General features: G+C 36.1%; 1 protein-coding gene across 1 annotated transcript in view; it reads right to left on the reverse strand.

The window, feature by feature from the left end:
• Positions 1-22,183, reverse strand: part of LEKR1 (leucine, glutamate and lysine rich 1) — a 61,316-nt gene that overhangs the window by 22,318 nt on the left and 16,815 nt on the right. The window contains exons 4-6 of the mRNA XM_063306520.1: positions 11,784-11,903; positions 9,125-9,300; positions 6,126-6,311 (exon numbers count right to left, since the gene is read on the reverse strand). Coding sequence (XP_063162590.1) covers positions 6,126-6,311; positions 9,125-9,300; positions 11,784-11,903 — 482 coding nt within the window. The remainder of the gene's footprint in view (positions 1-6,125; positions 6,312-9,124; positions 9,301-11,783; positions 11,904-22,183) is intronic.

A 22,183-nucleotide genomic window follows, 5' to 3' on the forward strand; every position in this document is an offset into this window, starting at 1 on the left:
AATTATAAAAAACTTCCAGCTGTCACCAAATTGAGGGTAAGGCTTTTGAAACCAAAATACAGTGGTGTATTTTCAAGCCAATCTGATTTAGAACTGAAAGAAATTGGCTGTTCTTCAATAGTGGAGACTGGAAAATCAACCTTCACTATTACTTGCCTATTAGTGATATATCACTAAGCAATTTTGCTTCGGGGAAGATAAACTGGAAATTCCCCAAATCTGCCTGACTGGCCACTGAGTAATCCAGAACACTGGGCTAGATGGGCTGATATCTGCCCCAGCAGAGATATTCTAACGTTATATTCTTACAGTTTGACTGGAATCTAAACAAAAATGCTTCTCTAGGCAGAGCTTACTGTTGTAATTCTAAGCCAATTATTCTCTAAGGCACCACCTCACTTTTGTGGATACCCATAAACTGCAACTATCTCATGTGGCTTCCAGACTAACAAAGGAATTCAATTCCAATGAGCAACTATGAAATCCTTTTTTACAGAATAGGGAAATTTGAATGCAACAAGAGGGTAAAGGGTTAAAACTCTCTTATTCCAATACTCTTTGCTCTATTCCCCTCGTATTATTATTATTATTATTATTATTATTTCTTCCCCTTCTCCCCCCCCTCCTCCTCCGCATTTAGTCTCTAAGCTATGTATTTGCCTTCTTCAAGTCAAGGATGACTCCTGGTACTTCATGCACATATCCCTGTATATTCTGGGCAATGGTACAGAAATGGTTTTTGCTGATACTTTCTTCCAGGATGTTTTTTCACTTCTTGATCTAGTCCACAGCCCTGGTATTCTCTAGTAGGTTCCCATCCAAAAATTAATGAGGTTGGCCTATTTAAGCTCCTGAGTCCAGACTGGGCCTGCCAGGTCCTAGCACCTGCTGAATTTTATTTATTTGTTTGTTTCAAAAGTTTATGAAGTGGCCTATATTATATAAAACAATCCTAGGTGGCTAACAAACATACAATAATAAAAACAGAAGATTAAAACTCTAACATGCCAGCAGCGCGATAACAATACCTTCTTAAAAAACAAAAAATGCTAGGCTTGCCTCCCATCCTGACCCAGTACCTGAGGGAAGAACCAAATCTTATGTCTTCAGTTACTTTTTTCATATGTTAAAATTGTTTTTATTTCTATTCAGAGTATTTAATTACATGTATATCCCTCCTAGCATTCTTTATGTTGTTATTCAGTTATACATACCTGAAAGATCTGACAAAGATAAAAAGCACAACTTAAGATTACGTCAAAAATGTACTGTCAACGTCTATAACATAGCTGGTCACAGTGACCCTTCTGTTACAGGCACGGGAGAGATATTACAGATTCCACACAATCACATAAATGGAGAAATAATTTTAAAGGAACCCTTTTACATTAAAAAGACGACCTTCTCAGTAAACCACATTTATGGAGAAATTACATTCAACGTCAAAGAGCAGTTATATAAAAAGTTTTCCATACTCATTTAAATAATGGTTTCAATATGACATAATAGATAATCCAAGTGAAAGAATTAATGTGTCATCAGATATTTGTCAAACATAAGAAAATTAAAGTGCTTTAAGTTGTGCATTAAAAATACATTGATAAAATTCTTAAATAAAATTGCACAATAATAGAATTTATTATCTAAATTACCTAAAGCCTGTATTATTGCAGATCCCACAAGTGACCCTAACTTTATTTATAATGACAGTTTCCACAAATTCCAACTTAGCCCATTGTATTGGAACTCCAATGCCCATAATTCCCAGTGTCTACAGCAGTCTCAACACATCTAAAGAGAGACAGGTTGAGGAAGGCTACAATTATGCATCTGTGTAACACATGAATGCTACTCTCTTGACAGCTTTGATTAGAGAAAAGACATTGAGTAATTTTAATGCTACCTGGAAACCCCTTTTGGATTTTTTGTGTGAAACAGAAAAAATGAAATCATGTTATTTGGATTTGATGATTAGAAATAATAATGGCCAATAGAAATAATGAAAATTATGTTGTAAGCTTAGAGTAAAAGTTTAATGTAAATGTATACTTATATCTGTTGCAAAGGAAGTCAGGAGTCATTCTATATTTTCTTTTTTTCTTTTCTGTTTCCTTTTCTGTACTTTTGACTTTACTCTCTATTCTGTTTTTCTATCTTTACTTTCTATCTTAACTATCTTAGCTTTTATTTTGAAAATTTAATAAAGTTTGTTAAAAATAGCTACTCTCTTAATCTCCATCCATTATTAGAGATGTGCCAGATAAATGGGAGAAAACAGATATCCCTATCATTAAATTAGGAAAAGGAGGGTCCAGGAAACTACAGATCAATTAGTCAACAGGTATACCTAAAGTACGTAATGAAACAATCTGCAAATACTTTGAAAACAATGAGTACTAGAAGTCAGCATGTCAAGAGCATGCCTTATCAGACTAAACTTATTCTTTTTATATAAGGTAGTTTCTTACTACGTTATGGGAATGTTGTGGGCATAATATGTTTTGCTTTCAACAAAATGAGTGAAATATCAAGTAGGATACCAAAATGATAGATCTTGGGCTTATTCCTTCCAGCATTTTTATAAGCTACTTGGATGAAAAGGTAGAGGGATGCTTCTCAAATGTTTAAATAATATAATATGGGTGAGACAGTTAAAACTTTAGAAGATGGTAACAAATTTCAACATGTTTTTGATAGCCTAGAAAATAATAAAACAGGATAAGATTTAATAGAGATAAATTCAAAATTTTTAACTCAAAAGACAATGAATCAAATATGGCTGGTCATAGTGTCTTTCTATTTACTGAAAATAGGAGAGCATTAAGCTCTTTCTGGGGGAAAACAGGAATTCATTTTACTAATTTTCTGGTCATACTGACCTCTAAGAAGGGAAAGACAGATTAGGAAAGAAAAACAAGTATTTTAAGCTTGAAAATTTTAAATTATTTCAGTGGGAACAAGTAGTACATCTTTATAATGAAATGGTCTGTTACAGTACTTAGTACAATGATAATGTTTAATTAAATGTAATTGGTACTAGAATCTGTCTAAATAATTACATCATAGCTTTCATTCATTAAAATACAACAGTTCAATTTTGGGGTTTACTTCCTAGTTAATTGCTAAAAACTTTTTCAAAGATCAGTGGGATATTATAAGAAAAAAAAATGTGACAACATTCCTCAACTTGGTTGAGTCCCAAACTTTTGGACTACATGTCCCATAATCTCATTAGGAATTAATGAGAGCTGAACACATCTGGAAATGAACAGATTATGGAAGACTTCCGTATGGTGCAACACTAAGGTAGGTCGGAGTGGGGAAACAGGATAACTTGTTCATCTCGTTCTGTTTCTTTCATGCTAGATGGAATACTACACATCTTTATGTGTGGTGGATTCCAGAGCTGACCCTTGTTCCCAGCGGGGAGGAGGCACATTCCAGGCAGATAAGAGATTTCATAGTCCCGAGTCTATTTGTGGGAAATCTAAGAGGTTCAAGGTAACTCCACCCTAGAGCCATCGCTGATTATTTACACTTAGGTTAGAGCACTTTCAGTCTGGCAAGATTCTGTCTGTATGGAGCAATAAAGAACTAGAGCTGAAGTTATCAGCTCAGCCTGGATCCTTGCCTGTTTCCCCTGACATCATGGGACCATTCATCCCTTATCAAAGCTGGAGAAGAAAATCCATCATTTTGGAGTGAAAAGAAGTCACAGCACTTTGAGATGAGGTACATTTAATTTATCACAAAATGGCTTAGGAAAAAAATAATAAGTTATCATTCAAGTAGTAGTCTAACTTTGCTCAGTAACCCAGCTTCCATCTGCTCACAATGTCCAAATGAACAATGTTGTGTGATTACACAGCTTTCTACCTAGGACAATTTTTGCAAAAAACAGTAATTCAAGAACATGGATCTGAATCCAGTGGCACTCATTTTCTATCACGAAGTACTGTCTCAAGAGCACTTATGCCAGATTTGCAAAGAAGTGGCAGCTTAAGCTAAGCAGCAGGAAGATAAAGATTCTCTTGAATCAAGCTCAAGTTCTCACATGGACACTTGTGGTTGCTAAGACATTTACAGAAGTGCCTTTCTCCAATTGTTTCTAAGACATGAAGGAGTTGGCATGCTCCAGACCCTGTCAATAAAACAATGTCATCTCAGGAGACCCCAGAGGTGGGCCTTCTCTGTGCCTCCCCTTATGATCAGGATCCCCCTCCTCCCAAGGTCTGTATGGCCCTGACCCTACTGTCCATTAACCAATCTATGAATCTGCTATTTAGATGTAATTGATTGAGTTTGTTTTTCCCTGGCATGCTTGTTCTTCACTTATTTTTTATTAACTATTTTTAATCCTCTTTAAGCCACCAGAGTGGCAATCTTTCCCAAGGCCCTGGCTAATTTTTCAAGGGACCTACAGCATCCAGGCTTTACAGCAGGGAGGTCTGCATCTCATGCTCATTCCTTTGCATTTAACTGCTTCTTGTATTCCAATCTGCAACTGTAGATTCCCTCAATTATCAGGTAATTATGGGGGAGGGGGAACCTTATTTTCCTGTTGGATAAATACATTAAGAATCAGGGAGTCCTGGTTTGAATCTCCATTCTGCCAAAACATTGCTAGATAGTTTTAAGCAAGCCTAGGCATCTTTCCAATATGGGAAATATTGGATAATTTTTATAGAGTGTTTACAAGGATTACAACTAGCTGTATGGAAAACTCTGTGGTCCAGAAACTAACATTCCAGTATTTCATTGAACACTGTTTTTCTCCTGATCTGACTGTTCCTGGGGCAGTTTGTCATCTTGGAAAATGATTCCTTTAACACAGGAAATGGTCCATGGTCTTCCAGACTGGCTGTACTGTACTCTGGGGAACAATGGAATGTTTCATTCCTGAACCACAGACTTTTGAACATTGCAATTATACATGAAGTGCTCTGGATACTGGAAAATAAATAGTAAACTACTGTTATTACATATTATGATCCTAAAGAAAAAAAGGGAAGAGGGCAGCAATAACGAATTGGTTAGTCCAGAAAAAAAATGTGCACTATGTTCTGCTGATATTCTACACCTGTATGCTCTTTTGAGTGTTTTTCTGGAGACACTCTTAGAAACTTCTCAGTGACAGGCAAGAGGTGTTAATTGAAATTTGCAAATCAAGAGAGATGTTTAGATGCAAGAATAAATAATGGGCAAAACACAATTTAAGTACACTTTTTTTTCACCCACTACTTACTCCTTGAAAATTACATCAGCTGAGATCCCCAAATATGCAAAACACATATTGTTTGCATATCTCCTAAAAGAGGCTACAAATCTTTTTATAATCCCTTTCAAGGTCCTACATCCCTTTTAGGGAAATAAGATGAAGTGGGTGAGTACATAAATATCATTTTGCAAATCCAACACTTATTAAGGAAAAATATGCCCATAAACCTTCAAAGAAAAGAAACATATATGTGCACAAAACATGTGGAGATTAGTAAAAGACAAATACAGTATGAACAAATGTGAAGTGAAATGTAATGGTTTAGATGCATTCAGAAGTAATGAAAGAAAATGATTTCCCACTACATGCAGGAACTGTTGTTTGGCCATTTCTTTCCTCCTCTTACATAGCTGTGAGAAGAGAAGCATTCCAGAGTTTCTGCTCTGGAAATTGCACTCTGATGACCACAGTTGCCAGTTATATCCTAAGTCAGGAACTGTGGTTTTAAAATAAGGCAGAATCTGAAAATAGAATTCAACCATGGATTGTTCAAAGAAGAAGAAACCACAGTTCTTCATATTGAGATATAACTGGGAACTATGAGTACTTAAAAAGTGAAAGTAACTGCTTTTGTTACATCCATGAAAAAATATATTGGTGAAGGAGATTGCATGAATCAGTGGTTCATGTAGCTTTATGCACATAATAGGAAATTACAGTTCCCCATTACTGCCTTTATACATAGTCTATAAAGTGTTCCTCAACCTTGGCAACTTTAAGATGTATGGACTTCAGCTCCCAGAATTCCTCAGCCAGCATGGTTGAGAAACACTGGTCTACTGCAATAATACATGTATTTAAAACATGCTGTTAGTCACTTTTTAAAAAATTAACATCATCCTCTTACCTTGTGTTTCCTTCTGTAATTCATTACATCTATTTTGTAATTCATTCTCCCGTAAAAGAGAAGCCTGAAGTTGCTTAGCTTCCAGTGCAGCTGCATCAGACTTCAGTCTTAGGTGCTGCACCTCTTCCCAAAGGGTAAGATTTTCCCTCTGACATTCACCTAAACTTTGGTTCAAGCTGGATACTTCTGAAATGTGATAAAGGCCAACATAAAAATATAGATGTATCCACCCTACAACTATTATAGCATTTATTTACTGATTACATTATCCCAAAAAATATTTGTTGCTATACTATTCTTTAAGAAAGGAGAATAGGTATCTGTAGTTATTAAGATACTAGCATTTAAATATCATTTCAATTTGTCATCTATTTATTGATACAAACAAAACATATGGATTTAATCCACTTCATTATTCAAATCTTCTCTAATTCAGCACTATGAAGTTAAAAGCTAAACATTACAAGCAGTAAATTCTTGATAAAAGTCCCATAAAGACTTGCCAATTTCATTAACTCACCCTGCAGCTTCATTCCTCTGTAATGGCCAACTACACCCCCTAATAGCATTCACTGTATGCTAAAGTGTATGTTAATGTCTTGATAAAAATTATGCAAGTTAACATTTACTGATACATATCAATTTTTTTTGAGAAATACATGAAAAGTAAAATTAACTTTCTCTCAAGTCAAATTTGACTCTTGTTGAGTAAATTGCATATCTACATGCTGTTTTCTTGACAATAATATGGAAATGGTTTGTCACTGCCTTCTTTTCAGATTGTTTGTTTTCAGTATTTGGTGATCATATTTTTTATTAATAGTTTTTTTAAGGTTATATAAATTATATATTTGAGAGCCAGTTTGGTGTAGCAGTTTAGGTACCAGACTAGAAACCAGGAGACTGAGAATTCTAATCCCACCTTAGGCACAAAGCCAGCTGGGTGACCTTGGGCCAGACACTCTCTCTAAGCCCAAGGAATAGGCAATGGCAAGCCGCTTCTGAAATCTTGCCAAGAAAACTGCAGGGACTTGTCCAGGCAGTCCCCAGGAAGCCAGTGTAGCTCACAAAACAGCAGTTTAACAGGGAGCCCTACCCTGTTAGCCTTTCAGAAGAATATGAAGACCTGGCTCTTCCACCAGGGTTTGAGTCAGGGGGTTGGTAGTTGGTGGGAAGTGTATGATGCGTTTTATGCTGTTGTTTTTACTGGTTGCTCTGAGCCACCTAGGATCACTATGTGAGATAGACAGCCATATAAGTTATTTAAATAAAATAAATTCCCACATGTGCTGCTTTTTGTTCAGTATTCATGTTACTTTTTGTTTTTATTTATATTAATTGTGACAAGGGTAGTTAATAATTTGTCTGAACTTTGTGCTTAAATAGCAAAATATAATTTCAAAACAGTCCTGTATGCAGAGGCACACTGTTTTTGATTCCTTAATGCTCAATTTCTGCATACATGGCTCAACATTCACAACAATCTGCTTTAAAACAGAAATGTTGAAAAAAGTAAGGAGAAAACAGACATAAATTTATAGCATATTAGCCTAAAATGCTACTCAGTCTTTCTTTACTAGGTTCTCAAAAATGCAGAGACAGTATTATTAATCAAGCCATGCACATTTAATAAGGGAGCTGCTCTCAATATTTACACAACCTTCTGCAGCAACTGACCAAATTAGTATTACATTCAAACACAAAAAAATGTATTATTGCTTCACATGTTTGCAATATATTTTTAAATAGACTTTCCTGTATTACATCGGATCTTGTCATATTTTTGACACAGCTCCAATGTCAGAACAATCCAAATGCATTCCTATACTTGTCTATTATCTACTATTCTGTGTCCCCTCCTGATGTTGCACTGAATTTAATACTTGCCCAGGATCTTGCAACCCCCTCAGGTGAATTATAGAAACAAAGCAGGCAGCACATCTTGCCAAGATGTCCTTTGGCCCATTAGAAAAGACAATCAAATTCCTTCAATGAAAACATCAACCTACATAATTTGGAAATACAAGATTCCATGACCCTTCCTCTCACTGACTTTAGGGGAAGGCTGACAATAGTGTTTCTGTGATGCAGAAAATACTCTATGTTGGGTATTGTTCAAGTCATCTCATATCGCAATGCACAGAAAGGAATCAGTGGACACACATTCAATGACTTTTGGTAAGTAGCACCATGCAGTTGACTCCTGGACTTGGATTCTGGAAACCTGGGTCATAATCAGTCCTTAGCTATGAAGCTCAGGGAGCGACATTCTCTTTGAGGCCTCTCTTCACTGAGATGCTAAACCATTCTCTGGATGCTCTGACTTCAATGCGTAAGGGGCATTCTAAGTTCAGCCTTATCAAAGCAAAACATTCCATTCATATGGGAAAATCAATATCCAGGGGTGTGTGTTAGGCTCAACTTCTACTTTTGTGTGAATAATTTTGTAAACATTATTTTAATACAGATATTGATTTACAGAAATATTCTATACTAGTTTCTCATTTTTCAGAACTCAAGTTTTATCCCTGTTCTACATCATCTGCATTTTAAAAAAACCCACACAAAAATTATTTTGCACATTATTTTGCAGATTAATCCTAAAAACATTTTTCCTAATATATACTTTTTCCATTAATTTCCTCCAAGCTTATCCATTTTTGTGTGATATTTCATTATTATTTATGTTTTCAGGGACATTTTCTGCAAGAAACATTTTTCTGTGCATTTTTCATTGAAGAACTGTAACACAAAATTCAGAAAAATGAAACTGTGTTCTGGTTCACATACTGATTCAAGTAAACTGTATTAAAATGTGAATTGAAAATATTTTTCTAATCCCTACACTGTACAGTAGCATAACTAGGATATATTTTTACTGCCTCAGAGAGAACTAGGTATCAGCTCAATGTATCATTGCCTTGACAACAAAATACACATGGACTGCAAAGCCAGTCTGAAAACAACATGGTAGGAAAAGTTTTGCTTTGATAATCTACCTGCCGGTCCTATTATATTAATGGTTTTTAGTTGTAAAAATATATCTCCTTTTAGTGAAATCCATTCTTTGAGAAAACCAAATATTTCTTCTTTAAAATTGTTCAGCAATCCCCTGATATAGGGAAGAAGATTAAAGGCTTTCTTTAGGATAAATTTATGTTGTTCCAATGTTTTCCTGCCAAAAAAAAGAAAAAAAATAGTTACGATTTTAAAAGCAAAATAATATTTAGAAAATAGCTCTTTTAAAGATTATTTAAATCAATTTTAATATATGAAAAATAATTTTCTAACATACGCAAATACACAAGTTCAGATAAATGTGGAAGTAGCAAAGGAAATTCCTGATGTTAGAGTTTTCAATGAAGACTTGCTGATATTACAGTAGACTCTCAGTTAACCAGAACCCATGAGGATTGGTAGATGCCAGATAAATGTGCTTTCTGGTTGCTTGAGAGTTACTATGAAATTTTATTTAAAGTATTATTTATTTGATTTTTTTGCCGGTTGCTTGAGAGTGAGTTCCTGTTAACTTAGAGTCTACTGTATTATTTATTCAATTTTTTTTGCCAGTTGCTTGAGAATGCTGGTTGTTTGAGTTCCAGTTAACTGAGAGTCTACTGCATCTCCTTTTCAATCCCAGCACAAGTTGGCATTAAAGAGAAGAAAACACAATGAGCTATTGAGATTCAGTACAGGAAGTTCCTAGAGAGTATACATATGCTATGAACCATTGGAACTATTGGTAAACCAGGATCTTGTCAGCACATTCTTGTAACATCTGATCATTAGTTTAGTCAATAAACCTGAATTTATAAACTATTTTTACACATTATTTCCTTGTTTTTACTACAGTACTTTACAGTTGTAATTGAAATTATTCAACCACCATTGCAAATCAGGTTGTCAAAATGTACAGAATTTCAGCTGTTTGCGATTAACAAATCAAACAAAAGCAATTGAAATAGCTCAACACAACGAATGCTTCAAGTGGTGTCCCCAAAGTCAACTGAAAATGCAACTGATAATGGCTTCTCCAGTCTCAAAATTATTCAACCCCTTCATGGCAAACATCTTCAGTACTTAGTAAAGCACCCTTTCACTGTTATGACCTGCTGCAAACGAGATGCATAGCCAGACGCCAGCTTCTGGCAGCATTCCTGAGGAATCTTAGCCCATTCCTCATGAGCAATGGCCTCCAGTTCAGTCATATTCTTGGGTTTGCGTGCTGCAACCGCCTTCTTCAAATCCCACCAGAGATTTTCTATGGGGTTCAAGTCAGGTGAGCATGATGGCCACTATAGAATCTTCCAGGACTTCTTCTGCATCCAAGCCTTAGTGGAATTTGAGGTATACTTGGGATCATTGTCCTGTTGGAAGGTCCAATGACGCCCAAGCTTCAGCTTCCTTACAGACAGCATGGTTTTCTCCTAGGATTTCCTGATACTTCAATGTATCCATCTCGCCATCCACACGCTGCAGGTTTCCAGTGCCAGACAATGCAAAGCAGCACCAGAGCACCACCAAGCCACCACCATGCTTAACTGTAGGCAGAGTGTTCTTTTCAACATATGCTTCATTCTTCTTTCTCCAGGCATACCTCTCATCCATTGGGCTGAAAAGTTCCAGTTTTGTTTCATCGCTCCACAGAACAGAATCCCAAAACTTCTGTGGCTTATTTACATGATTTTGAGCATATTGGAGCTGACTTTTCTTGTGCTTTTGGGTCAGTAGCGGTGTACGTCTTGGAGTTCTGGCATGGGAACCTTCTGTGTTTAGTACGCGCCTTACTGTGCTCACTGAAACCTCAGTGCCTGTTGCCACCAAGTCTTGCTGCAGGTCTTTTGCAGTCACTCGAGGGTTTCTCTCCACCTGACTTCTCAGAAATCTGGTTTCAACCACTGACAGATTCCTTTTTCTGCCCTGTCCAGGTAGTGTAACCACTGTTCCTTTAACTTTGAACTTGCAAACTATGCTTCCAACATTGTCTCTAGGAACATTCAGTGCCTTCGCTATCTTTTTGTATCCTGTTCCTTGTTTGTGAAGGGTGATGATCTCTTACCTTTTTGAACCATTCTTTTGACTTAGCCATACTGTATTTCTAACATGCAGTCAAACGTGACACTCAACAAACCCCTAGCCAGTTCAGGTATTTCATGTGTTCCAGCTCAAGCGCAGCTGGTGCAACTAATGAAGCCCTTGATTAGTTGCATCAGGTATGCTTGAGACAACACCTGTTTTGCATACTGTATGTGTGCTGTTGTGACAGATTCTATTCAGGGGGTTGAATAATTTTGAGACTGGAGAAGTCATTATAAGTTGTATTTTCAGTTGACTTTGGGGACACCACTTGAAGCATTCGTTGTGTTGAGCTATTTCAATTGATTTTGTTTGATTTGTTCATTGCAAACAGCTGAAAGTCTGTACATTTTGACAATCAACCTGATTTGCAATTGAGGTTGAATAATTTCGATTACAACTGTACATTTTTTTAAATACAGCTTTATAAACCACCAAGAAAACAGATTTTTCAGGCAAATGACAGATAGATAGATAGATAGATAGATAGATAGATAGATAGATAGATAGATAGATAGATAGATAAAAATTTTTACCAGAAAATAAGTTCCCCTACAAACCATCTCATGTGAGAATTCTTACCGGAACAATTGTGACTGTCTCCATATAACTTCCTTGTCTTTGTGGAAGCTTCTCAACTGTTTGTTTAGATTCTCTACTGCAGTTCCCTTATTTTCAAGCTCTGTAACTAATTCTTTTATTCTGAAAGAAATGAAATATATAGTATTACCCTTTACCTAAAAAAAATAATTAGACTATGAATTCCTGCCCTGGATCCCATCATATCCTTCTGTTCAAGGAAAGCCTTTTTTGCTCATAGTTAGGAGGAGGCTTTCCATCTTAACAGAGGATCAGAGAATTTCTTCATTTTGCTAAATGAAGAAAAAGAAGGGGTTTCATTTTGAGCATCTATCTGCACAGAATCATTAATATTCTTATAAATTAAATCTCTCACACATATGCAAAGCATGTTATAATAACTGGAGCATAACTAGTTTCTTATTGCAGAGTAAATCAAAATGACAGGGTGCAAGCAGTTTTGCACTGCAGAGCACGACCAACTGGCTGGAGTCCTAACTGTAGGCACTCCAGGCATTAGAGTTTGCTATATAATATGGGTGTATAATTATTGATCCATTTCCAATTTCTGACAGAGGTACAAGTAATTCACTATATGAACAGTGGTAATAAATGAATACAGTATGTTCCATGGATATGTATTTGATTCCAACATTACATTTAAGATTTTTTTGCCCAAGATTTCACAATTTCTTAGTACATGCTTTACAGATCTTTTAAAATATCACCAATTTAATTAGAAGAAATATCACCAATTTAATGAGAAGAATCAGATTCACTTAACATATTTTAACCAACTATCAGCATCTTTAAATAATCTAATAATCTAATAACATTTTATTGCTTCAGAGAAGCATATGAGTATAGAAAATAAGAGCCTGGACAGCTTTTAATCCAAAATAAATTTTTTAACAACAGTATGTTATTCTTTAGTACATTTTTCCCATGATAGCTTCTTTGTACTGCTATCTTTTTTCAGCTAAAATAAGGGAGAATGGGTTTTTATACATTTTTAATGTAGATGTTAAGAACTTTAGCTAATTAATCATCAGGTATCTGAGTAACTAATCAACTAAGTTTGAAATAAATTTACATATAATCCATACCAAAAATGGCTTTTAGGCTGCAAACAACTTACAACTAAACAAGGCATACTGTTAACATCCTGGGAAAAAATGGTGTAAAAGGGCCCTTCACTCTCAGACATAATTAACACTGGCCCTAATTGAAGCAGACAGCCTCCTATCAATATGGATTCAAGAAGAATACATGTCCTCAAAGTTCAGAGTGAACGTAATAACAAACCACAAATATAGTGGGATAAACATTCTATCCAACTATATTTGGGTACAATAAATTTTTGATAGTTATCCACTCTAGCATTATTCATATTCTTATGATTTCCAAACACCATCTTTCTACTCACTATTTCTCCTGTATATTCATTTTTATATTATTGAGAATTACTGATCTGACCATAGCCAAATTCATACTAGTTCTAGCCCATTAGAATATGGGGAAATTAAAATGTATATTTACTTTAAATTTTATATTAAACTAGGGATAACAAAAATAACTACCACACAAGCAAATACAGTAAGCATTTAAGCTGGAACATTAGATGTTCTGTGACAGCACAAAGCTCAACAAACTATAACTTTACAATCAGCATTAAATGCAGATATGTCAATACAAATATTCTTAAATATTTCACAAAAGTTGGCTGTTTATGTGTTTTGTATTTTTTTTCTGGCAGTGTCAACAAGGCTTTAACAGCTGGTCACTCAGGCATGGAAAGACAAATGTCTTAGAAGGTTGCAAAATTTTATCAATAGCTATAGCTGTTAGAATCCATCTGGTTCCTCCCTTATGTAATTAATTGTTAGTTGCTAATTGTTTTAGGATTTTGTTGCAATTTTAAAATTTCTTTTTATAGTTACTATATTGCATGCTAGTCTTTTATTGTCTTGGACCATAATAAATTTTGATTGATTGATTGATTGACAAGCCATCCAAAATTGTAAATATGAAATTATTCTGTTTGTTGTCAAAAGAGAAACCCAAGTTAAAAGTTTTACAATTGTCCTGTTATAAGCCAAGCCAAAGAACTTCCATAGTTTTATGTTTTAAATAGTAAACCCATGTGCACATATATCAGAGTTCACTGATCCATACTTCTTACTAAGCCTGTGGCTGTTTTGGTAAGAAATAGTAAACAAATAGCCACAGAATGAGACTGCATGTCAGATAACACAGCTCAAATTACATGCAAATTGCATGACCCAGCAACTGCCAACTAGCAATGTATGAATTGCAAACTGTTCTAAAGAGGATATGCATGACAATTTAGCTAAAGGAAAGACTAATGATCTCCCTCCTCACCAGCTACTTCCTCATCTGACCCCACACATTGATGCAGCAGAGAGCCTAAAGAAAGCTATGGACATTATTTCTCTGTTTAAACAAAGCTGAAAGTGATTGTGGAAATGGTTCCTGGCACACATTTTCAGGCATTCATATTCTGACCTATTATGCACCAGAGTGGTCAATGGAATGTAAATGGAGAATTGAAATTACTATCTCATCACTAGATTAATTAACTATCCCTCATTCTGAAGGCCTGAAAAAAGAATACAGCATGAAGTCACATTATTTTCAGCTGCAATAAACAACTTCTAAGAGTTCTAATTTCTTTTAAAAATCTGAAAAACCAGTTTGACCAAAGGAAACTGTGACAAAAGAAAAAATGTGAAGCGAGATAACCTGGCTAGGCTTGGTACATGTTTTGTATGCAAGTCTGAGATTTGATCCCTAGCATCTCCACTTAAAAAGTTGAAATAGCAGGTGATTAGAAAAGACTCCATATATCCTCCTGTGGAAAGCCCCTTGCATACCCATGATTTTTAAAAAAATTATTCAGAAATCAGCCATACTTGTTTCTTTGAATACTTTGATCATTACCCCTCAATATTATTTAAATACACACAGATTACTGTACAGGGCTTATTTTTTAATAAGCATGTTATCTCAATGGCATACTAAGGAATTTATATCCAGTTGTTACATAGCTTTTCATACATACAAAGAAAAAGAACACAAACATCATTCAGGAAGAGATATTAATAGAAAACGGGTGAGGCTTTTCCAATATTTGGTCATGCTGGCTGGAAATTCCATAAATTGTAATACCAACACCTCTAGATCTTGCAAAACTGAGAAAGGCTTCTCATCATCCTCTTTTACACTTTCCTTCCACTTTGCACCATTATGAATTTCTCAAGGGAATTGGGTCTTTGAAAAATGTGTTCAAAATATGATAGTTTAAGCCTGGTCATTTGTGTCTTGAGTGAAACTGTAGCTTGCTTTATTCAATGATCAATTGAATCAATTGGGTTAGATATACAGTATCTGAATACCTTTTCCAGGCTTTCATTGCTATCCTACCACTTGTTACCCTGTGATATGTTTTTTTAACTGCCGGTTCTTTCACTGTTGTTAAGTCTGCTGTTGTTACGTTCCTTCTTGAGATCTTTGCCTTTCTTAGTTTCACCATCCCTTCTCTTTTCTTCTTGGCAATTTCCACCATATCTTTTGACATCCTGCTAGCTTTCTTCTGTTTCTTGGTCTTTGGCAGGTATCTTTTCACAATCATCCTTAACAATTTATTTCATGTCATTGCACAGTTCCTCTGATTCGCTATCAATGAGGTTGAGGATTTCATTGTAATTCCTGTTGTTCTCCTTGAAAATGGTGGGCATATATTTAAGATCATATATGGAAAGTGGTTGGCCTCCACTTTAGCTTGATCTGGAACTTGAATATGACCAGTCTGAATTCTATTCCACAATTAATCTTGCCCATGTCTTTGCCATTAGAAGTTCTTTCACCTCCCTGTACCATAATTCAAATGATGTGTTTTCTGTGCGTTCCATCTGGTAATGTCCATGTTATTTTGGTTGTTTGAAGAATGAGTTAGCAACAAATAAATATGGAATTGTTACCAGCTTATAAATCAATATCCTGCTTCATTTCTGCTTTCTAAGGCATACAGTCCAATTTAGTTCTCCTCCTTACTATTTCTTACTTTGACAATCCAGTCTCCAACCAGAAGCAGCACATCTTGCATGTATGTCCAGTCAATTTCAGCTTGAACTCGAGCATAAAAGTTGTCAACTATTTCTTGTTCTGCATCAGTGGTTGTGGCATAAACTTGAATAATCATTTTTTCCTGCAAAATCTACTTGATATTACTCAGCCACTGACTACATTGTACCCAAGTACTTTATTTGCTGTATCCTTCCTGACACTGAAAGCAACACTGAAACTTTTTGTGATCTTCTGGCTGACAGTATCCAATTTCAATCCTTTTCAATTTGCTGATGCCCAGGATACCAATATGTATTCAATTTATTTCATCTTTCACTGTGTTGAGTTTTCCTATGTTCTTGCTTCTTACGTTCTATGTTCCCATTGTAATTCTGTCTTTGCAGCTTCGGATTGTCTTTTCCTGCATGGTAACATCAGCAACTAATAGTCTGGAAGCTTTAACCTAACTGTATCAAAAACACAATTAGCACTCTGAAAGATTCTCAGCTCTTTCTCAGTAGCACGTTGAGTGCTGTCTGACTCGAGAGGCCCTTTATCCAGCAGTATATTGACAATCACTTTATCTTGTCTATCCACGTGGTTTCCTTGTAAAATACAAGAGTGGTTTATTATTGCCTTCTCCAGTGCAGTATGAAATGATGCCTTTGCCATTGTCACTAAAATGATCATCCACCTCCAGCACCTTCCTATATTGCTGCTGCCCAATATAGATGCCTGGTTGGGATAACTTTCATACCTTGGGTGATCCTACTGGAAATATACAGTCTTAGTATACACTCCTTGTGTGCTTCGGTCATCCCTCCAGGAACATCTTCCTGCTACAATGAGGCATGTTTAAGCATTTATTAAACTTGAATCCTAACTATGCCTCCTTATCTTCATTAGAGCCATGTTTTTCATCTAATATCTGCCTGGGCTGAGATGAATTTAGGTCAATGAACCGCACCTAGTCAGGATGGTTCAACTTCACACAGCATTAGTATAAATAGCCTGATAATTAAAGAACTAGCAAACTTAACATTTCTAACTAATGCTGAGACTAGAGGAATGGTATCTTAATACTACACATCTGCAGCAGTAAACATTCTATTATTTCATAGGGTTTTTTAAAAAAAATATTGTGGTGCCTTTTAAAACCTTTTTAATCTTTAATAATCTCATGTACCAAATAGATATTATCATGAATTACTCATTTATTTTTTTGTAATAACTTTATTAGAGTTTTATACAAGAACAATAAAAACTAGCAGAAATTAGTATTTAGAGGAGAAGAAAGAAAGAAAGAAAGAAGTAAAGAAACAAAACAAACAAATGAAAAAGACAAAGCCAAAAGTGCACAAAAAGAAAGAAAAAAATAAAAAGAAGTAACTTCTGATTTTTTTACCGCAATTATAAGTATAAATGTAACTTAACCTCTTGCTTTATGGTTACAACATAACTTTCATTTTTTCTATAAACTACTATTTTTTCTAGTCATCAAAACCATATATCATAAGTTCATTTTTTTCTGTTTCACGCAAAAAGTCCAAAAGGGTTTCCAGTTGGCGTATGAATGACTCAATTATTTTTAGAAGAACTTCTTATATCTATCACCTGATTGCTGGAATTAAAAAAGCTAACCGTGCAACCTCAGTTAACTCTTTCCTTTCTCAGTATAAGATTCTTATACAGCTCCTAAATCAAGATCAAAACATGCAGAATCCTTCAAAAAACACTGCCATGCTCAGGGTTCCCTGTTCCATACAGGCTGCCCCTGCTTCCCTTCTCCAATCCAGTCTCCCCTCCACTGAGTATCTCAGATTATCAGGCCCCCACGCCCCACCCTGTAATTCTCTGGTGTTTTCTTTATTTCAGTCTTATGTTTCCCAGTTCTCTCAGCCTCTCTTTCAACAACAGCCTCTCAAAAACCCAATCCTCCAATTGCCCCCTATGTGTCTTTTCACTATCTCTGCAGAAAGTTCAATGCATAGCTAGAGCATCTGGCAACAGCAGCATCTATTATTGTTAAGGCATTATAGTATTTTAATTATTAATTGTTCTTAAAATATAGTTAGGTGCACATGATCAATTTATTTTAACTGAGGATATGATAGAAAAAAAAGGTTTTCACTCTTAGCTTACACTGTAGCAAATTTGTCCTTAAATTGCCAAAGATTCTCTGTTGTTCTTGCGGCAATATCCTAATAAAGCTACCTGTTTTGGTCTGTTTCTTAGGAATTATAGCTGCTAAGGAAGGAAACTACCATTCGGACTTCTCACATGAAGCTGCCTTATAGTGGGTCAGAGTTCCACTGGTCCATTAGCTTGAGATCTTTTAACCGTAAATTTCAGCAGTTCATGGGATCTGTAATTTGATAGCATTCTCTGGAAATCTTACTTGTTTTACACAATTATACTGTTACTTACATCTACAAACACAGACAAGAGAAGTAAAATAATTAAACAGCAGACTGTTCTTTAAGCAGACAGGGAAGTAGTTCCTTTCCCTTCCAATGAGTTAGACATGAGGTCCCCAAAGTGGTACCCGAGAGAATCAATAGACTTTCACTTTCCTTTCCATCATTTAAAAGATGAAAAACAAAATTAGATGAACAACTTTAGTCCTATATACATTCTTAAAAAATAAAAATGATTAGTGGCTGCAGACCAGTAGAGAAGCAATAAGAACATAGTGGAGGTGGTGGGGAACGGCAGGTAGATCCTTATCACTTTGCCTCCTAGTAAATTGATGTTTTATGACCTGCCAGATCTGCATGGTAGCCATTTTGTGAATGCATAAGTCACTCTCATAGCAGCCATTCTGCACAAATGACCACAACATGCAACATTTCAAATATGTCCACTGGCCTCTGGCCTAGACAAATTCATGAGGATATGCATGACTTCTTGCCATGATAGCTAAGTACTAACTCCAGGATCAGAGGGACCATGAACACAAGTTGGTGGGGAAAGCAATCAAATCATTACTATGGTATTCATTTTCTGATTTCATAAGCATCTGGTTGGCCCTATACAAGCAGACTAGATTGCCTTTATTGTTTAAACAGGACTCTTCTTTTGTTCCTGAGTCCCAAAATAGCTAGAGAGAAAAGGTCTGGGTAACCTACATGTATCCAGAGAATTACAATACTTTAATGAGTAAACATTAATTAAAATGAATTCTCCTTAAAATTTCAAATACAGCTACTTTCTTCCAATTGCATTTTATTCATCAAAATCTGAACTAAATCTTGGCCGCACTGATAATATTTAACATATGAAATCATGAAAAACATCCTAAGCTCCATGGATAATTAACTGCAGAAGCTAAGAGGAAAAGAAAGAAGGAACATGGTGATCTTTTCTGCACTTGTACATTTCACATAAACTGTGAAGCTGAACATCTTGTTATCACAGCCAGGATATGGTTATATGCTGAACAGAGGAAAAATCAACAAAGAGAGAGAGAGAGAGAGAGAGGGAGAGGGAGAGATATGACAAGAATAATGAAATGGAAGTGTCACAGAAGCCAATATGCATTCTATACTCCTGTCCCCACTTTAACACAGAACAATCATGCTCTGAAAACATCAGTCTGAACATTTGGCCCTACAAGATTGTTTTCATTTTGACCCAGCCCATAACTGAATCAGCCTTAAGTTGTCTTTAGGTGTACTGGTTTTAAAGTAATTGTTTCAACCTCAAGCTGATGCTATCCTGCTACAGCTTCAAGGTGTGCAAACTCTATTATGCTTTGCCACCCACTAACTAACCCAACTGACCTATTGTGAGTGTGATCAGAGGTGTGTTTTGGGAATGCTGGGAAGTGCAAACAAACCCCTCATTTCTAGCCAGCCTCCACGGCAGCTATTTATCTCTTAGCATCTGCCCATTAGCACTTTGTTTCCTGAGTTCTTTTTATATCTGTCACCTCTTCACCTCAATAGTTTTGTCAATAGCCAACTTCTCTCCAAGCTTACAACAAGATAGAAAGGAAGAGAGTGGACCTCCACTATTTTAGTTTCAGAGGAAGAGGATTATATTAATGTTACTTCTCTTTAATAGTATTCTAAAATGAGAGGATTTTTACACTATACCATTCTAACAATCTCGTGAAATGTGTAAGACCTTTAGATACAGCAGTTCTATTTTTCCACACTGCAAGCTCCAGGAAGTAATGACAGATGTCATTGGGCTTTTCTTGTTTATTTGCTAATTTCCCTTTATTAATCAACTTCAAACACAGAAACAAAGTACCAGATGATTCCTGAATAAACAGTACTCTATTTTGCAGGGATTCAGTATCAGCTTGCTTTTTCCCATCCAGACCGTAACAGCTTCTAGACACCAGGTTAGGACTTTTAGTGCATGCCCAGCTCAGTCTAGGATAGAAATGCATAATTAGGTATCATCTGTAGATTGATGATACTACACCCCAAACTGATGGATTACCTCTCCCAGCAGCTTCATAGATATTATGGGGGAGAGAGAGATGAACTATGCAGCACCTCATACTGAGCAGCTGCCTGGATGGCTTTCCCCCCCATTAATACTGAATGATACCACTTACTCAGAAAGGAACAGAACCAGTATAGAACAATGGTCTCAACTCCCAACCCTCACAGACAATTTATCATGGTCAGTGATAAAAAAAGGTACCATGAGATCTAAAAGGACCAGGATGGGTGCACTCCCTCCATTTGGATGTTGATGGAAGTCATCCACCAGTGCCATCAATGTGGTTTCATATTATGGCCAGGCCTAAATACTGAATGAAAAGGCTTCAGAGAATCTACTTCCTCTAGGGCAGTTGATCATTACAGCCCTACCACTCCCTCAGCAACCTTCCCTAAAAAATTACCAAATTTGGCCAGATCTAGAAAGGGTCTCTTCAAGAAGGAATGCACCACTGCTTCCTTCAAGGTGGAGGACATAACCACCTCTCTCAAAGAACCACCTTTCTCCTAGATCCAAACCCTCTCTCACACACACAGCATGGTGGGGTATGAATCTAGCCCATTACATATCATTGTATTCATTTTCTCAGAATTAACAAGCTAAAATAAATGCCAGATAACACTGTAAGATGCTACCCAGGTCAAGTCCCCTGCCTCTGTTCATGCATAATAAGGCTACAGCAGGATTTTATCCATGAAGCGCTACCCCAAGATCTCACTGCAAACCTTCATAAGGGCCTGGGTCACCCTACAAAGTGCTACAGGGACACCCTGCAGATGCAATCAAGCTGAGCAATAGATATATTTCACCATTTTTATCACCATGGTTTAGGCTCAGATGTGTCCAATTCCATCTTAGTTTTTCTCCACCAGTACTCCAGAATATTTTGCCACTTCATTTCCCAGAGTCCCTCAGTAAAACAACAGCTTCCTTGAACTGACACACAGAGAATGTTTACTTTGGGGCAATGATTTCATTGAACGCTTTGGTCACCTCTGTATTCCAGAGGCTGACCAAGTATTCCTCAGTACTATCTGCCAGGTTGCTGAGCATCTCCAAATGCTCTCTGGAATCCAACTGAATCCATTAAGCACCTAGAGAACACCAATCTAATTAGTTCTCCCACACTTGCTCTAATTGCTTTAGTTTTTTACCATTTATGTATAACTTGCAATTATTCACTCAATTTTTCCCTGTCAACTACCTTACTCTTTTGATACAAAAATTTTGATATCCACAGTCTGCATCACATCATATAATCTATCTAACATTCATTGTCTGCAAATCATTTGGGTTCTCAGCCAATGACATGGCATTGTTTGCCAACAAAAGTATGTATACATTCCTGTCATCAACAAACAGACATCTAATGCCACAAGCATTTCTTTTGTTCATAAATTCATTAAACAGCCAAGGGGACTGTGATGACTCAGTATTAGAACTGTCACTCAAAGAATGGTAACTTAAGGCAGTAATTCCTAGTTTAAATTCCAGAAGCTAGGGGAAATGGGAGGTAGAGAGAAAGATTTGGAATAGTATGAGTAGAAGGATGAGATTGAGAGAAGTCTGGAGTTGTATCCCAAGAAAAGACTCCTACTGTGCAAGTGATTGGTTTTGGAACAGATATTTATTGTCAGGGAAAACAAAAATTAGTAGCCTACAGACAGTTTATACAGTATTATTTATTAAGAGTCATTTTGCTGTTAGATTTAAAAATTCTCTTCTAAAGAAGTTAACCTAATTGTAATTTTCAAGGGAGCTATGTACAACTCATTTTGATATAATAAATGTTAATTTGATTCTTTGTTCAATTTTTTTCAAAAAAGTGACTGTGCTGTTCCCTATAGTTCTCACATTCC

Source organism: Candoia aspera, chromosome 6 (assembly GCF_035149785.1).
Source record: "Candoia aspera isolate rCanAsp1 chromosome 6, rCanAsp1.hap2, whole genome shotgun sequence".
In the NCBI taxonomy this organism is placed as follows: Eukaryota; Metazoa; Chordata; class Lepidosauria; order Squamata; family Boidae; genus Candoia; species Candoia aspera.